Genomic DNA, 18,808 nt, shown 5'->3' on the forward strand with positions numbered 1-18,808 from the left:
ATGAACTATGATATAAGCAGCGGGCAATACAACAAAGAGAGCAGGTCGAGACATCCTCAGGAAGGAGCTATAGGAGTGATGACGTCATCAAGGTACGAATAGAATACAGAGAGCAGGTGGAGACATCCTCAGGAAGGAGCTATAGGAGCGATGAAGTCATCAGAGTAAGAATAGAACACAGAGAGAAGGTAGAAACGTCACCAGGAAGTAAATATATGACCTATGAGGTCATCAGGGGACCAATACAACAAAGAGAGCAGGTGGAGACATTCTCAGCTAGGAGCTATAGGAGTGATGACGTCATCAAGGTACGAATAGAACACAGAGGGCAGGTGGAGACATCCTCAGGAAGGAGCTATAGGAGCGATGGCATCATCAGGGGGCCAATACAACAAAGAGAGCAGGTGGAGACATCCTCATGAAGGAGCTATAGGAGTGATGACGTCATCAAGGTACGAATAGAACACAGAGGGCAGGTGGAGACATCCTCAGGAAGGAGCTATAGGAGCGATGGCATCATCAGGGGGCCAATACAACAAAGAGAGCAGGTGGAGACATCTCATGAAGGAGCTATAGGAGTGATGACGTCATCAAGGTACGAATAGAACACAGAGCAGGTAGAAACGTCACCAGGAAGTAAATATATGAACTATGAGATCATCAGGGGACCAATACAACAAAGGGAGCAGTTGGAGACATCCTCGGGTAGGAGCTATAGGAGCGATGACGTCATCAAGGTACGAATAGAACACAGAGGGCAGGTGGAGACATCCTCAGGAAGGAGATATAGGAGCGATGACGTCATCAGGGGGCCAATACAACAAAGAGAGCAGGTGGAGACATCGTCAGGAAGGAGCTATAGAAGCGATGCGTCATCAGGGTAAGAATAGAACACAGAGCAGGTAGAGACATCTTCAGGAAGGAGCTATAGGAGCAATGGCGTCATCAGGGTAAGAATAGAACACAGAGCGCAGGTAGAAACGTCACCAGGAAGTAAATATATGAGCTATGAGATCATCAGGGGGCCAATACAACAAAGAGAGCAGGCGGAGACATCCTCAGGAAGGATCTATAGGAGTGATGACGTCATCAATGTACGAATAGAACACAGAGCAGGTGGAGACATCCTCAGGAAGGAGCTATAGGAGCGATGGCGTAATCAGGGTAAGAATAGAACACAGAGAGCAGGTGGAGACATCCTCAGGAAGGAGCTATAGGAGCGATGGCGTCATCAGGGTAAGAATAGAACACAGAGAGCAGGTGGAGACATCCTCAGGAAGGAGCTATAGGAGTGATGGCGTCATCAGGGTAAGAATAGAACACAGAGAGCAGGTGGAGACATCCTCAGGAAGGAGCTATAGGAGCGATGGCGTCATCAGGGTAAGAATTGAACGCAGAGAGCAGGATGGAGACATCCTCAGGTTGGAGCTATAGGAGCGACGGCGTCATCAGGGTAAGAATAGAACACAAAGAGCAGGTGGGGACATCCTGAGGGAGCCATCGGAGCGATGACGTCATCGGGGTAAGACTAGAACACAGAGAACAGGTAGAGGAACGATGACCTCATGGGGGCTCAATGGAACACGGAGCAGGTAGAGACTTCATCAGGAGGGAAGTATAGGCACAATGACGTCATCAGGGTAAGAATAGCACATAGGGCCCATGCAGAGACTTCGTCAGGAAGGAAATATAAAAGTGGTAACATCATCAGGGTAAGACTACAACAGAAAGAGCAGGTGGAGACGTCAGGCAGGCACAGTGGCGGAGCTATGTGGGGGGGCAGAGAGGGTGGCTGCCCCCCTGTAACTCCCCACGCGCCCCCCGTGCCCAGTGAGACCCCAGTCTCCCCCTGGCGCCCTATGCACAGTAGCAATATCAGCGCAAATACACGCCAAAAAGTGCAAAGTGACTTCAGAATAGAAGCCATGTAGAGCCGATGACTTCATGGGATGTTTACTAGAAGACAACAGAGGGCATGATGAAGGGGTTAGACGGGCAATGGCATCATCACAGCGCGACTGTCAGGGGAAGCAGCAAGGCAATAATGCAAGTGCCATGCACATGCAGCTCAAAGGGAAGCTATTTACTGTGCACGAGGACAACAGCGCTGAGCGGAGCATTCCCTGAGCAGGCGCTTTACAATAGCCGGTCAAGCGGCACAGCGAGTAGAGCGCTCGCTTTGACATCCGTGCAGAGCCTGCTGATGCAGGGTCGCATCCCGGCAGAGCCAAACTCAGCCTTTCATCCTTCCGAGGTCGATAAATGAGCACCACACACCGTGGGTAATAATAAGCAGCGCTCAGATACCTGAGGGTTCGTAGCACTATATAAATGCCAAATTATTATTATTATAGCTGGTGGTGGTGGTGAGTGAGGCGGATGTGATGCAGGTGTGGGAAGGGCCTGGCCCTGGGGCATTGAAGACAATAGACACATGCATGCATTCATTCCAGTTATATGCAGTAGCAACCAGGGGAATATACATCATGAGAAAAAAACACAGCCGCAAAGGGGCCAGATTGACGTCAGGAAGCGAGAAATACAGCCGAAATGACAGCATGAGAGGGCAGTGACATTAGCTTGAGACATGGAGCCATGGATGGCAGCCTATCCCCGGGGATATCTCATGTGTACTAACTAGACAAGACCACCTGCTCGACCACATGTCATCTTATCATTCTGGACACCTACCCCTGGTGCTGCAGCCCCACATAACAGCCTTCTTAAGCTATTAGCAGGCTTCCGATTTTGTTTGTTGTTATCTTTTCAGTGTTCGGTTGGTGTCTAAGTGCAGGGCGATTCATATCCTACAGGGGCCTCCACTGAGGCCTCTTCCACTGTAGTCTCAAGGAGGTTCACATGACAGTGGGGCCTCTACTCACACACAAACCCCTGAAGTATCTAGGCAGCTTCATAGCCCAGTGGTCTCTGCACACGCCTTTTCCCAGGGGGTCTCAGAGGCGATAGGTAAATGTGAAATAATGCCATATTTGTGGGGCCATCAAACTGCATGTTATTTTACAAACTCTTCTACCTTACCCGGCTGAGACTCTCAAGTGCTGGCTAAATAGAACAAGTTGGTGCAGGCAGTGATGACAAACACCCTTAAGAAGTAATGCTGTAATGCTCGAGAGTTGAGGGGGCCGTGCTGTGGGCTGGGCAACAGCTACATTGTCCTTAGCTAAAGTTATTCCAGAAGTAGTCCCTGTGAAGTTATTGTACAGGAAAACATGCCTGAGACATTACGCCTGCTACCCAGATGATCCTGATGAAGGCTCACTCGTCAAACTTCGCGGGAGGGATCGAAACACTTTGATTTATCACGTTCTTTGTGCAAGACTCTGGCATATCCATTAGGATACAATGTTCCAATTAATGTTCAGGGGAAAGTATATAAACAACGGCAGCAAGGTAGAAATACGTCAGACAATGTCAAGAGCAGGTAATAAAAGCATGAGGACATTACCAGGAAAAAGAGCTAAAACAGGAGCTAATACCACGAGCAGGGAACAATTCAGTCACCATGAAATCATACTAACAATGACATCAAAGTCAAAATGACACCATAATGTCTGGTTAGTGATGTCAGATGGGGACAGATGGAAGGTCTGTATTCATCAGACTAAAAATACAGCGCAAAGGGCTGGTAGTGACATCAGCAGGAAAGACATAACGGAGAAATGACATCACCAGAGTGAAAGTAAAATACAAAGGGCAGGTAAATATAGGGACATTGGTAAAAGGTTTCGCGGGGCAGGCATCTAAGGTAGGACGCCTTTGTTCAGGAAGGGGTCACAGTGCACAGAGACTACTGCAATGACATCATTTTAGTAATGCGCGGTGATGCAGAGGTCTCTGTTTCGGGCTCCTCTGCCACTTTTGCAACTTGAGAAAGGCCACTTTCCCTGCCCACCCGCATTACTTCTAACTAGTTTGTTTCACCATGGATATACCCTGTTCCCATCAGAACGAGGGGTAATCAGTTGACGGCCATACGGCAGCGCCAACGTAGACAGCATTCTGATAGGGCCTAGTTGGCAGTCTCTGACAAGGGGAGGCTTGGGGCCACATGGGGCATCCCACCTGAGCATGGGCGTAATTTTAGGGGGGGACAGGGGTGTTTGTCCCCCACAACCTTCATGGCACACCATTTTGTCCCCATTCATTTGGCTGGGGCACCTTTTCTTCAGATGTCATGTCCCCCCCCAACATTTTCAGCAAAGTTACTCCACTGCACCTGAGCGGATACAGCCCATGGGGAGTCTAAAGGAGCTGCTGCGGTTCGACCCAGGACAGAGCGGTCGCGTTACCAAAGAAGTTGAAGGGCGGTCCAGTCCCTGAGAACAAGTAATCCCCTCAGCTGCTGTGTTGACCCTGAGGTAATGGTTCCTTTGGTGGGGAGGGCCACTGGGGAAGCCCAACATCAAACTATATCGAAGACACAAAACAAGTGTTTTCTGACCACCATCCAATACCTTTCAACAAGTATTCTATGACTGGAGTTAGATTAGTAAATAGGCACTTTACCTCATCAAATCAGGAACCCCCCCCCAATTTAAATTTGAATAGAAGGTCAATTGCGACCAATATTAAACCCAAGAGAGGGTGTCACTTCATTGTTATGTTTCAGTTCCTATTATTTCTTGCCGCAATGTTTCTCTTCGCAAATTAATGATGTGCATTTTATGAGAGAGGGGGCGGAGCAAAGCCCTGGCACAGGTGTGGCACCCACTTACCATCACACAATAGTCTAGCACAAGGGACCATCATCACACCCAGTAAAATAGCCTCATGGGTGCAGCGCTTTCTGGGAGCCTTGTAGGATACAGGTTGAAATGCCAGCCGGACTATGCAGTCTTTTATCCTTCCCATGGGGAGAGCATCTAGAACCCAAACCCCTAGACAATTCAGCTTCAGGGGCCGAAAACATGAAGATTTTTCAGGATACAAATGTGCATACAATGATTTTCGGTGTATGCTAATTTATTCTCATGAATATTAATGAGGGGTATCCTGAAAGCCCGTCCGGATTTTGGCCCTGGAGGCCCATAGTTGTACAATCCTCCTGAGCTATATACATTCTGAGAAGCCCAGAGAGCGATGGGAATCAGCAAGTGTAACATCATCAGACCACAGGCAGAGCACAGGGGGCAGTTATTTAGCCAGTGTCATGAGCAGGAGGGCAAACTAAGGAGTGACGACGAATCAGTGCAAACATTTAAAAAAACACAAAATCCGGTTATTTGTGTAGCTCAAACGTAAGGCTTTCGCACTTATCCAAAGGTGTGATATCAAATAGGTGAATTATTTTGTGTAATTCACAGAAGTGATGTTATTGCTAGGATATACAGATTTCAACCAATAGGGAGGCTAAAATGAAAACAATGTAACAGGTGTCACGTTTGAGTGCTGAAGTCGAAGTCTGCATGCCCTGCTTGGTATGTCAGGTACCACACCAGGGGAGTAGCTAGGTCTGGAAAAGATCAGGGGCTAAGCTGATGTCGGAACTGTCGGGACTGGGGGCGAGCTAGTCTTTTGGCTGTAGCTCCTGAGATTCTATCCGGGGCTACAAACAAAAGATCAGGGGCTATAGCCCCCTTGGCCCCCCCTAACAACGCCCCCGTACCACACACATATGAAATCAATGTTGCATGCCGCTAAAAAGAAGTCATGTGTGGCCTGCAAGGTAGCATGTCATGCACAGGGAATAGGACGCACGCACATGCACAAAACTGGGCACGTTCGATGTTTCTGAGTGGTATACACAGTGTACAGATGCAGCCTATGCAGTGTGTGTTTACATCCAAATGCAAAAAACACAGTCTGGGGTTGTGGGCTATGTTCGGTACATCTTAACGGTACTCGCAGCGAATGGCAGCTGATAAGGCCTGGTGTGTACCTCGGCTGTGTACTGTGTATGGGCCACAGCAGGTGTGTACTCTGTGCACCATCCACATGAACTAAAGACGGCCTGCAGACACGAGTGGTGCATGCACACCCACTGCAGAGTGATGTGAAAGGGGATATTATATATGCTACCATCAGAAATATCATGGATGATGTCATCTGTCAGGTCATGCACACCTTATTACAGTAGAATTATGGCTGCAAAACAAACCTTAACTGGGGCTTTTTGGGGGCTTTGTAGGTTTAGAATTGCATTCTTAATGTCCTGTTACGTGGGCGTTTTCTAGAAAATTATAGATTGCATGTTAGGCTTATGATAATACACAGCATGGAACACACGGGTGCTGGCCAATGGGAAACCTAGATATTTTGAGTGGGTGTAATATTAATAATGGCCCAACAATGGCATTTTACTCTTCTGGCTGCTAATTACAAACCACTACGCATTCGGCCTTGTGATTTGTCATGTCCTCAGCCGTGGATGTGTGTGTGCTTATATATAAAAGGAAAATCCATTGGAGCTAATTCGCACACTCTACAGCGCCCCAAGTAGCCATCGCTGGAGGTTCACCTCCAGTTCTGAGCCACAACAGCAAGGAATTATGGGAGTGCCAATTAGCCCAAATGCAATCCTTTTTCTCCAGGAAATTGTCTTTGTCTAAGAGGGTAGTGCTGCTTTATACATGGCTTGATCAACCCAGGACAGACATTTTTCAAGGCTGTCTAAACCGGTAGAGGCCCTGTGGTTATGGTTAAGTTGCTCAACACATAGGAAGAGCACTTTTTGGACGGCTTACAACTTCGCCCCCCTGCCCCCGAACCGATCCTCACAAAACTTTGCAAAGAAAGTATATGACCCGCCCCGTCAGATTGATCCTGCAAAGTGTGGTGAGGTTTCGTCAAGGGGGGCAAAGTTATAGGGGTGTTCCAAAATGTGTAGTTTTTACCATAGACGCAATGGAAAATAATAAACCGCTGGACGGGTTTTCACCAAATTTTCGGCCGGAGCAGCAGCCGTGGCTTCATCCCTGCTTTTGTAAATTTGGTGTAAATCCATTGTGTAGTTTTTTTAAAAACAACCAAAAAGTAGGTAATACAAATTAGTCATATTTGGGTTTGGGCTGCAGACTTACTTCCCTTTTCGGTCCGCGGATGGGCCTCTGATTGGCCCAGGGGCTGACATGAGGTCCACGGACATCGGACGTGCCCGCTGATGGGATAGTGAAAAGCATGAAGTGCGCCAGATTTTTGGAGACGCCCGCCATGTTGGATTCTCGGATAGGCAGTGGTGTCTGCGAACATTGCGGTAAAAGCATATTGAAAAACACAACATTGCACTTGTCAAACTTATTAAACAATCTTTGGGGAGATAAGGGGTGGTGAGGATGGGATGGAATAGGCCTAGGTTTTTCTTCTCCGATGTCCACGAACAGTTCGGGGACAGCCCTGGAATGGTCACAAACATCTCAGATCTTCGGGGACACCTATGCTTATTTGTGCATTACAGGGTTGGTGAAAAGCAGCTTTTGGATGGCTTATAACTTTGGAGCCACTCAATGAAACTGCATGAAAGTTTGGAATTTAATTCTAGGCCGGATTCTGAATGGTTTCCCAAAGTATGGTGCTGTTTTGTCAAGAGGGAACAAAATTAGAGGGGAATCCCAAAATATTGTAAAGGCTTATAAATGTGGTGCCATTTGACAAATTTGTACAAAGGTTTTCAAAGAGATTGCAAATCTAGATATCAATGTTTTTACAAAGTGTGGCGGTATTTTGTCGAGAGGGGGCTAAATTAGAGAGGGATCCCAACATTTTAGGTGGCTTATAACTTTGTTACCGTTTAAGGAATGTGGACAAAAGTTTTCAGAAAAATTGAAGATTGGAGACACAACCATGAATGTTTGTGCAAAGTCTGAATGGATTTTGTCAAGTGGGGGCTAAGTTCTATGACTATTGTTTGTATGTATATTTTGACACTAAATAAAAACATGGGCGGATTTCCAGCAAACTCAAGTAAGGAGTATTGGCAAGGACCTGAAAGCATGGTAGTGTCATAGTGTAGGTATCAAAAATAGCATTGCACCTTTTGTGACTGAAGTACAGCCTGAGGCTATGGGTAGTGGGCAGATTGTCTGGGTCATGGCATAAGGTCATGACCCGGACAATTTGGCTACTGGCCATTACCACAAGGGACGAACAATGGGGATAAAGTGGCCATGTGCACCAGGGAATGGGCTATTGGTAGTATGGTCATAGGGTTCTATCTTCGCCTTCTGCAGGCTGCCATGGAAAGAGAAGGGGGCTCTGTATGGAGCCCCACCTTCCCTTTCCATGGTGGCCATCTTGGAAAAGGATTTTGATAGATATGGATCTTTCACTGCTTGCGAGGTAGCTGGTGGGATTTTGTGTCCCACAGAAGTAGGCTGTGTGGTTATAGTATTGGTTGAGGAAGCTGAGGTGGGCGGAAGACAGCCTACGACTTGCTAAGAAAGGAACAGCCTTTCCGAGAGCATTGCGGTGGTTGGATTGGGTGTGGTGGCGCATGGAGGTGGTCCCGTAGGAGTACTGTCCAAGTAGTCTGCGAATGAGTACAACGTTGCACTCAGTGCATTACACTTTGGTAGCTTTAGCCTTTGGTACATTCCAAACAGTGGTAAAGAACTGCCACAGCCTTGATTCTCTCTGGGTGCTAGAGTTAGGTACTTCCTCTACATCATCTTCTCGATCCTCTTCATTGTCTTTGCAAGTACTGCACACTTTTTTTGTGTAGGTCCTCCAGCTGGTGGTGGTGGCTCTTGGGGAGGAGGGATGGCAATAGTTTATGCCATTTTTAAAATAAACAGCAGTGTTGCTAATATTCTTCTAAGTATATGCTCTGTATAAGATTGTTAATGGATAATGAGTAAGGATATGTGTAGGAGCTGTGCAAGGGTACATTTTGAGCTTTAAAGTTACTAGATCAGTAGAAAGCGCAGTTCCGAACTGTCTGCAAAGCACAGATGCAATCGTGAACTGAGGACACGTTCGCAAACACATCATCATGCCGCGTTTGCGTGCAGTCACATGACACTTTACGAAAAGTCAGCGATGCTGTCAGAGGTTTGCGAACGTCGACAGAGACACAAAAACAGTGGAAAAAGCTGCAAAAAGTGTATAGAAAAGAAGTGTTAAAAATGATGCTCGAAGTTGGGAAATGGCAGAGTTTTAAGGTGAAACTTTGTAAATTGGACAAAAATGTTGCCATATTGAGTATGATATTAATAAGTTGTAGGAAATTAGCATACACTGGTAAAAACCTATGAAATTCACAGAAATATCTTTGTTAAAGGGATTTTATGGTTCATTTACACTAATAAAAACCCATGAAATTCACTGAAACATCTTTGTTAAAGGGATTTTATGGTTCAGTTGCACTAATAAAAACCTATGAAATTCAACAGAAAAACATTGTTACAGGGATGTTGGTTATAGGTAAAACTGAAAAACTGCAGAAATGTGTCAGTTATGGTAAACTAAGCAACCATAACTCGCGCCACCACCGTCCAATGCTAAGACTAACACCCACGACATCAAAGATGACATCACAAATGCCATTGATGACATCACTGATGACATCACATATGGAATTAATTTATATGAAAAGTCCCCACAAGGGGTTCTGTTTATAGGTTTATAGTGTTGGTGACAAGATGTCGGGGGTGATCGGGAGACATAACATGAACTATTTATGAACTATTTTATCTATTAAAGATTGTACTCATCTAAACATAACATTCTATTTCAGTGCTGTTGTTAATACAGGAACCTAATCATACATACACATAGGCAATGGCTGCAGCATGCCCCATAGAAGTACAATATTTTTTTATCTGGTAATTTTGGATAGTAAAATAATGAATGCCAAATTATCAGAGTTTTGAGTAAGGTTAAACATGTAATAACTAGAGAACAATTCAAGACTTACTACCCATTTGTACTAGTACAATCAATACATATGAAGACCCACAATGCATGTAAATCAAAGGTACACACAGGGAAACTAAGGTAGGCGAGAAAGAAACAGCATCACCAGAAAATGTTAATAACATTAAAGTTTATCTTCATGTATACAAATGAATTGTATGTTTGATGCCTGCTCATTTCCCCATGTATGTGCACCATGAGCTGAGACCAAACCCTAAGGAAAGTATTTTAAGAAAGATACAACAAGGTTAACGTCTAGATGTATAGCACCTTTTGAATTGTAATCTTCTGACTGTCAGTGACCAAAATCACCTGGCCTAGATATGTAATGTCATCAATGATATTTGTGATGTCATCTTTGATATCCTGGATGTTAGTCTTAGCAGTGCACGGTGGTAGCGTGAGTTATGGTTGCTTAGCTTACCATAACTGCCAATTTTCAGAGGTTTTTCGGTTTTACTTGTAAATATAACGCCCCTTTAGCAAAGTGTTTTTTCGTTAATTTCATACGTTTTATTTAGTGCAACTTAACCATAACAACCTTTAATAACGTTTTTTCAGTGAATATATATATATATATATACACATAGATATCAGTGGGGAAAACCTTTTTTAAGTTAAAGTTAGTAGTTGTAAAAGGTTGGAGTCTATAAAGGCTGGAACTGGTGATGTTAAGGTATGATGGATGGTTAAACACTAAACATAACAAAAAACTAAGGACCTGATTCACAGAATGTTTTCCAATGGGGGTTTGCCATCATAAAACGCTTCTGTGAATGAAGCCCTAAATGTGTATGTATACTTCAGTCCCATAGCGCTACGGTTCCTGTGCGAATAGCGCTGTGGTTTCGCAGAAACGGTACTGAACTGAAGCACATAATTCATGGCAATGATGGCTCCGTTATGCCATGTCTCGGCTCTGCTAACATTTGGAAACCACGTGACTTTCAGTCTCGTGTTTATTACGCTGCCACCAGAACCGCTCAGTGGCCTTCTTAGGAGCATAATGCAAGGCTACTGATTAGGAAGAAGAGGGAGAGGGTGTGTGTGTGAGAGAGAGGGAGAGAAGAAGCGAGGGCGAGAGAGAGATGCCCGGGGAATACGCCCTCGTGCCCCGCGCTATGCGCTCTGCTCGCTCTCCGTGGATAACACACGCATCTCTCGCCACGCGCCCCAGGGGGTGATCTTATTTTCCACCACTGAGGGAATCCATGAGGGAGATATGCCAGCTGATGCCTCTCTCCCCTCCTCCCGCCCCTTGGCTTTCTCATCCCACTCCCTCTCTGTACTCTCCTTAGTACTCTCCCCACTTCTCCCGCCCTCCTTGTCATCCCTTCTCCCTGCTCGCTCACTTCTCCTCACTGCTCGTGGGTCTCTCGAGGCTAGTCCCCCGCCATCTGTTTACCCCCATCCCCTCTACCCATCCCAAGAGCTTCCCTTCTCCCCTCCACCCTCCAGCTGCCCCGCCCCCCTCCCCTCACACCACCTCTCCAGATTCAGGTCACTGAATCTTCTTGTCAGATCTCATCTGTCTCTCGTGCTCATCTCTTAAAGGGCTGCTGCCTGCCTTCCTGCCTCACTGCTCACCCGCCCCAGGGTCGGTGCTAGGGCACCACCAGCAGAGGGCCCCAGAGTGTTATACTGGGCACCATCAGCAGAGGGCCCCAGAGTGTTACACCGGCCTTAAAAACATACAATCTGGTCCTTAAATTCCAAGGGTAGAGGGTGCGAAAGGACACTCCCCCACGGGATGCATGAAGCATCGCAATGGCCACAAACCTCCTAAGCACCACATGTACCTTTCTTATGCCTCCTGCCCCTCCGACCCCCACCCCCCCCCCTTTCTTCTTTCAGCACAGATAACAGAAATTGAGCAGTCTGTCCCGACCGACCTCTCTATGGCAGGTGAGGGATCAGGCCCTGAATTCGTTCTAGGAGAGTGGTATGCCACTGACATTGATTATCTATAGAACAGGGGTCTGCAACGTGTGGCTCTCCACATGTGTTAGACTACAACTCCCATGCTCCCTCGCTATTGACTATGCTGGCTAGGGCTGATGGGAGTTGCAGTCTAAAACACCTGCTATTTAAGGTGAGCGGTAGTAGTTCCCCGATTCCTTGCCTGGAGGCAAGCAGTCTGTCCCAGATTTATCTCGCGAAGGCGAAGGGTCTGTCCCCAATTCCTCCCCTGGAAGGTGAGAGGTCTGTCCATGGTTTCTCTCCAGGATACGAGAGGCCTACGCCTGATTTCTCCCTGAATTGTGTAATGCCCGTCTGAGTGTCCATGATTTCCGTCTGGGGTGTGAGCGTTAGCTCCAGGATTCCTTTGCAACGTGACAGGTGAGTTCTGCTTCTGATTTATCTCTGGAGGGGGGTGGAGAGTCTGTCCTTGGTGTCTGTCTGGAAATCGATAAGTCGTTCCCTGGTTAGTCTTTAGAAGGTGAGAGGTCGGTCTCTGGGTTCTCTCTGGAATGGGAGTCGCCTTATCCTGATTTATTTCTGGAATGGTTAGGTCATGGCTTCTCCAGGATGGGTGATAGGCATGCCCCTGGATTCCCTCTGGAATGTGAGAGGTGCGTGCCTGATCATGAGCCTTGTCCTTTACTTCTCACTGGAAGGTGAGAGGTCTGCCCCTGATGCCTTCCTGGAAGGTGAGAGGTCTGCCCCTGAAGCCTTCCTGGGAGGTGAGAGGTCTGCCCCTGAAGCCTTCCTGGGAGGTGAGAGGTCTGCCCCTGAAGCCTTCCTGGGAGGTGAGAGGTCTGCCCCTGAAGCCTTCCTGGGAGGTGAGAGGTCTGCCCCTGAAGCCTTCCTGGGAGGTGAGAGGTCTGCCCCTGAAGCCTTCCTGGGAGGTGAGAGGTCTGCCCCTGAAGCCTTCCTGGGAGGTGAGAGGTCTGCCCTGATGCCTTCCTGGGAGGTGAGAGGTCTGCCCTGATGCCTTCCTGGGAGGTGAGAGGTCTGCCCCTGATGCCTTCCTGGAAGGTGAGAGGTCTGCCCCTGAAGCCTTCCTGGGAGGTGAGAGGTCTGCCCCTGAAGCCTTCCTGGGAGGTGAGAGGTCTGCCCCTGATGCCTTCCTGGAAGGTGAGAGGTCTGCCCCTGAAGCCTTCCTGGGAGGTGAGAGGTCTGCCCCTGAAGCCTTCCTGGGAGGTGAGAGGTCTGCCCCTGAAGCCTTCCTGGGAGGTGAGAGGTCTGCCCCTGAAGCCTTCCTGGGAGGTGAGAGGTCTGCCCCTGAAGCCTTCCTGGAAGGTGGGAGGTCTACTGATTACTTTCTAGCTTCTCTGGAATGGTAAAAGTCTGGTCCTGATTGTTTTCTGGAATGGAGTGGTCTGTTTGTGACTTCTCTCTGAGAGGGAGCTACGTACCTTATGCTCTGGAATGTGGGAAGACTATCCCTGATTCTGGTGCATGCCATCAGAATCAGGGAAAGTCTTCCCACATTCCAGAGAGGTCTGTCACCGATTTCTCTCACGAATGTGAGAGGCCTACTCCTGATTTCTGACTGGAATCTGTGATGTATGCCCCGGATTTCTCTCTGGAATGTGTGAGGTCTCTCCATGATTTCTCCCTGGAATGTGAGAGGCCTACTCCTGATTTCTGACACGATCTGTGATGTATGCCCCTGATTTCTCCCTGAAATGTGGGAGGCCTCTCCATGATTTCTCCCTGGAATGGGAGTGTCTTGTGAAGGATTTCTCTGTAGGAGCTGAGATGTCTGTACTTGATTTCTGCATGAGGGCCCAGGTGTGAAAGGGCTTCGTTCCTTATGGGAGAATCAGAAAGGTGTTGTAGAATACTGAGTGGGAGGCAATTTATAGGTACGCACCTTTTCTGTTGGGGTGAGAGTGCTATCCATAATCTCTCTCGTAGAAGTACAGTCCCTGCGTAGTAGAAAGTAGACCGGGCCCTGATTGGTGGAAGACAACCTAGGACTGTATGTGATTGGTAGAAGCTGTGCCTACCTCTGGAGTATAAATGTAGCCCCTGTTTTTCTTTCTGGCCGGCAGCGCACAGTATTAAAAATACCCCTGGCTAGAACAGCTGTTCTGGTGAGGGGCTGAACCACCTGCAATTAAAATTGTTAGTACAGTAGATGGGCTGCACCCTACGCTCTTAGCTGACTAATGGACACAAACACCAAAGTCAATTTTTTATAGCGATTCTAATGGGGACCCCTCATTATTAAGCACCCTAAATCTTTAAAACCTTTACCCCTACATCAGTTCACCCTTCCTTGGAGGGGTCTCATGGACCCCTACGATGAGCTTGCTGCAACCAATCCCCTTCCTAACCTCAGGCACCACCCACATGGAGCGTGAGGTCAGAGGATGGCCTATGTGGGTGATCCCATCCTTCTAGGTGGCCTCTGGCAGGCCGCCACCTATCCCACTACCTCTCGTCAGAGTACTTCCCTTCCACCCCTATTCAAAACCACTGCCATCTTTACATCCTACGCTGGTATAACTTTTACCCTACTTAAAATACCCCATAATAATTATCCCAACTCCCTAACTCTCACTACTTAAAATGTATCTATATATATTGACTCACAGCATATATACAACATAAAACGCTATGTCACAATGCGGTGACTGCTTCAGTCAGTCACCCCGTCCCAATACCTTGCTGGTCTGTCCATGGGCACTGGTGCTGAGGCAAGGCTGTAGCTCTGTTGTTATATAATGGGGCTGTGGCCCCTTTTCCTCCTTAAAGGTGACCCCGTCCACCACATGGGGTCACCATACAGCCACCGCTCTTTTTAAAGTTCTGGGCGGGCCCCTGCACGAGTATGGACCTGCCCACATTCACTCTGCAGCCTGCAGTAACATTATTATTCTGGTGTGCCCCACTGGCAGGGGGGCTCACCCAAAGTCACAGCCACAACCGGATCGCCATTTTGGAATCTGGAAGCATCCCCATTGCCATGGGGATGACGCCACGCTCACCGCCACTCCTGCAGCCTTGATCTCCAGGCCCACCCTATCTGCATGGGCGGATTGCTCACTTTTACGCAGGCCACTCTGCTGGGCGGCACAGGCCTTTCTTCGCCGGGGCTGCTTGCCCGGGGCTTCCACCGACTCTTCAACCGGCCTTGGAGGCCAACCCAGGGCTTTTATCTTCACTGCTCCACCCACTGGGGGGAGCGGGCTTGTCACCTTCTCTCTGCTTCACCTGACGTGCCCGCTTCACTGGCTATGAGGTGGGCCTTTGAGAGCACAGCCCGTAAGCCGGGTCTGGGCCGCCCCCACACACGTTCTGGGCTGTTCTTTGAGGGCGCTGAGCAAGCTGAAAATAAAATGGTTAGTTCAGAAGATGGGCTACACCCTGAGTTCTTAGATGGCCATTGGAAACATACTCCAACGCGAATTGTATAGGGATTCCAAAGGGGACATTGCTTTTATTAATAAAACACTCATTTATTTATTTTTCCCTCAGAGGACGAGCATGTAGCCGCAATAGCCGTGCCCGTGGGGCAACAGGCTACATAAACCCTGTTCCTGATTGGCATACAATAAGTCTGTCCCTGATTGGTAGACGGAAGGTTTGCTGCTCATTGATTGGTGACAAACTTCCCTTTGAGAGGTAGACGCAAAGTCGGTCTCTGATATGTTGAAAGCAGATGTTTCTGTAATTGGTGAAATACCAGCATGTTTCTGGTCTGGAAAATCTAGACATATGCCTGGTTCAGGAAACCTGGTGTTATTCGGTTTGGTTGAAGATAGGCCTGTATTCTATCGCTACATGACAACCCTTACACTGATGTGCTGACTGGCAGATGGCAATTCCCTTTCCTAGTAGGAGAAAATAAGTGTTTATCTGATTGGAAAAAAAAATACTGTTTCTTATTGGTAGAATATTGGCCAGTCTCTGATTGTAGAAGATAAACCAATCGACGATCAGCAAGAGACACGCGCTTCTTATTGGTAGAATGTAAACTGATGACCGATTGGCAGAAAATAAGCCTATCTTTCCCTGATTGATAGGGGTGGTCTTGTTTCCGAGTGGTAGAAAATAAACGTGCCTCTGATTGGGTGCAGAAAAGGATGTTGTGATGGGTAGGGGACATGCTCGCCTCAGATCGGCGAAGAGAGGCGAAATCTGTGTCCGAATAGTAGTACCAATCACGTGCCTCTCTCTGACAAGCAGCAGTAGGCTTAGGCTGTGACTGGCTACAGGAATCACGCAACTCGTCTCTGGTTGGTCGCCAGTTTCCCGCTCTTTAATAACCTGGCATCCAAGCAGGTGCCACGGCGAGGAGCGGGATAAATCCCTGCCCTGCGATAGCACCCTATAATTCCGCCTGGGGAGGCCTGAGAGGATTAGGGTGTGGCAGCCGCGCCTGTCACTCATCCCGCCTTGGCGTCCAGTCGCTCGCTATTTCACCTGCTGCGCTGCCTGGTTCTGTGTTTTTTCTTGTGGACGCTTCCTCCCCCCCCCTGCGTTTGATTCGCGGCTCCGGCGCGCGTGCTCCAGGGTTATCCGGGCCAGGCGCTTGTTTGTGTTTCTATGTGTAATCGCTCGGAGACCTGGGAGTTGGTTGGGGAAAGGGTAGCGCAGCCGGGGCCTGCTGTTGTCATGACGGGGAATATGGGAGCTCAAAGGCTGGGGGAGGGAAACCAGAGAAAGGCCAAGTGGGAAATGAAAGAGAGGAGAGTGCAAGGACAAAACTGAAGTGTGTGTGTGTGGGGGGGGGGTGTCATTAGGAAGAATAGCCACGACAGAAGAGCGGGAGCTGTGGAAGAGTGGGAATTGTAGACGAGGAAGGTGAGATAGGTGAGCTTTCACCGCTGACTGCTCCACCCTGCTGCTGCCAGGCCAGCAAGGGTCGAGTGGAACCCAGCGCCTACCAGCCACAGGCACCCCGTGGGGGACTGCCGGGGCAGCAGGTTTTGGGCTGTATTCTCGCCAGGCAACCCACAGACTGAAGACGCCCTCGCCTGAGATGGTGGCTAATTAGACCCTGGGCACACACACCTCTTGCGCACTGGCCTACTCTGTAGTGTTGCGGCCTCCTCCCTCCCCCACCAAGGCTCTTCATCGTTAGCCTGTGAGGTGGACTTGGAGCAGTGTGAGGAGCTAGACACGCAATGTTAGGTAGGTTGTCTCTCTGCACCCGTTTCTCTCTCCTTACGCTCGTGCCATTCGTCCCTTCCACCTCCAAACGCCGAGACAGCCTAACAACTGTGCCCAGGGCTACACAAGCAATCACACTATGCGTGCCCTTCCCTCTGCTTCTCCCTCTTTCATCTTCAAGTGCAGTGCTTTGAGGGCGAGTCGCAGCAGCCTAAAGCACTATAATACAAGCAACCAACATAAGTGCCTACCATACACATCAATGGTATTAAATTACCAGCAAACCTTAATCACCCTCCAAAACTGCCCGACTCCACAATTCTTGGAGACTCAATAGCATGAATGCTGTGTGGGAGAAAGATGGAAGGTGGGGTGGGGGGCGCTGCTAGGGAGTGGGAGGAGAGGGTGGTGTCAGGGAAGAGGGGGAGGAAGCGAGAGAAGGCGTAAAATGTGCACGGAAAGAGCAGACAGTAGTTGGGGAGGTGATATAGGTCGTAAAATGCCAGTATAAGATTAAGGGGGTAAAAAAAGAAACGGGGTGGGTTGAATGTGAGCGTATTGGGGTCCGGTGGGGGCGCCCGCTATAGAAGGCCACATGTTCTAGTAAAAGAGCTCGACAGGTTCACTGAAGGCAATATAGCCGAGGGAACTAATGCGCCTACCCCATTAATTGTTTAAAGTCTAATGAGAAAAAACGCCATAATTACAGAGACGAAGTGGTGGAGGGCGAGGGGGGAGTGGGGGTCCGGATTTAGCTCCTGCGAAAAGAGGAGAAAGACATAGCAAACAAACTCGACACAAGACAGAACATTGTAAGAAGTAGGGAGGAGAAATGGAGAGGGGGCAGAGGAATTAAAACAAGGCTATGAGCAGGTGGGACATGAGAGAGCAGAGGGGGCGTGGGGGGGATAGAGAGAGGACATAAGCGGAGAGTGAAGAAGGGAAGCAGAAGTGGCTGGGCGGTCCGCTGGAGGGGGGAAGAGTAGGCCAGCCATGAAGGAAGTCAGTGAGATGGATGCGACATTGGGGACAGAGAATGGGCAAAGGGCAGGCGCGGGGACATGAAGCGAAGAGAGGGGCTCTACGCCCCCAGTGCCCACCCTCAGTTTACCTTGGCGCTGAGCTCTACCACAGCCTCCAGGGGCGAGTCCGACATCCTCGCGCGCTCTCCCAAGGTGCCCTACACGGATCTGGAAGGCGGCCCCGCTCTCAATGCTGTGCCAGGGGAGTCTTCGCTGCTCTCGGGTGCTCGGGCGCTGTGGAGGGGCCCCTGGAAAGGGCACGCGGCTGGACGGATCCTCGCGAGGGCTACCTGTCCAGGTGGGAGTGGGCACCGCTGGGATCCTGGCTGCCACCGAGGGCTGGCTAGACGGTGGCTTCCTCCCCGGGGGCTCCCTGGCGGGCGTGGGGTGCAGAGGGGCTATTTTGGTTGCTTCGGCTGGGATCCTCCCTCCTGGCAGAGGTTTAAGCAGGGTGTTGGAGAGAGCGGGGCGGGCAGACTATTTATATGCGCACCGCTGCCAGGGAGGAGCTGGGGGCAGATCCTGGCACTCACACTGCCTGCCTGCCTTTCTCCCCATCTAGCGAGGGCACGCCCTCAAGCCCGCCTCGCCAAGCAGATTAGCCGAAGAGGATGGGCGAAGGGTGGGCACCGTCTCCCTGGCAGCCAGCTACTCCGCTCTCTCCCAGGGGCATGCTGCCAGGCGTGCCCGTCGCTGGTCGGGCGTGGACGACTGGGGTTCCTCCCAGATGGGGGTGGTGGGTGATAGCAGGGGGGTCCGAGCACTTTCAAGTGGTTCCATTGACGTTTTATTGAGCCCACCATTGGTACAAGCCCCCGTCTCGCATTCGTCCTCTCTCTGTCGCCCGT

At 49.2% G+C, this 18,808-nt stretch overlaps 1 protein-coding gene across 1 annotated transcript in view; it reads right to left on the reverse strand.

Annotated features, from left to right (window-relative positions):
- The window catches only part of PTMS (parathymosin), a 44,005-nt gene extending 25,571 nt beyond the window's left edge, over window positions 1-18,434 (reverse strand). The window contains exon 1 of the mRNA XM_069650654.1: window positions 18,050-18,434. Within this exon, the coding sequence (XP_069506755.1) occupies window positions 18,050-18,094 (45 nt within the window). The 5' untranslated portion in view covers window positions 18,095-18,434. The remainder of the gene's footprint in view (window positions 1-18,049) is intronic.
- Between the last annotated feature and the right edge of the window lie 374 nt (window positions 18,435-18,808).

The sequence above is a fragment of the Ambystoma mexicanum genome, chromosome 3p (assembly GCF_040938575.1).
Source record: "Ambystoma mexicanum isolate Mex_15411 chromosome 3p, UKY_AmexF1_1, whole genome shotgun sequence".
Classification (NCBI taxonomy): Eukaryota; Metazoa; Chordata; class Amphibia; order Caudata; family Ambystomatidae; genus Ambystoma; species Ambystoma mexicanum.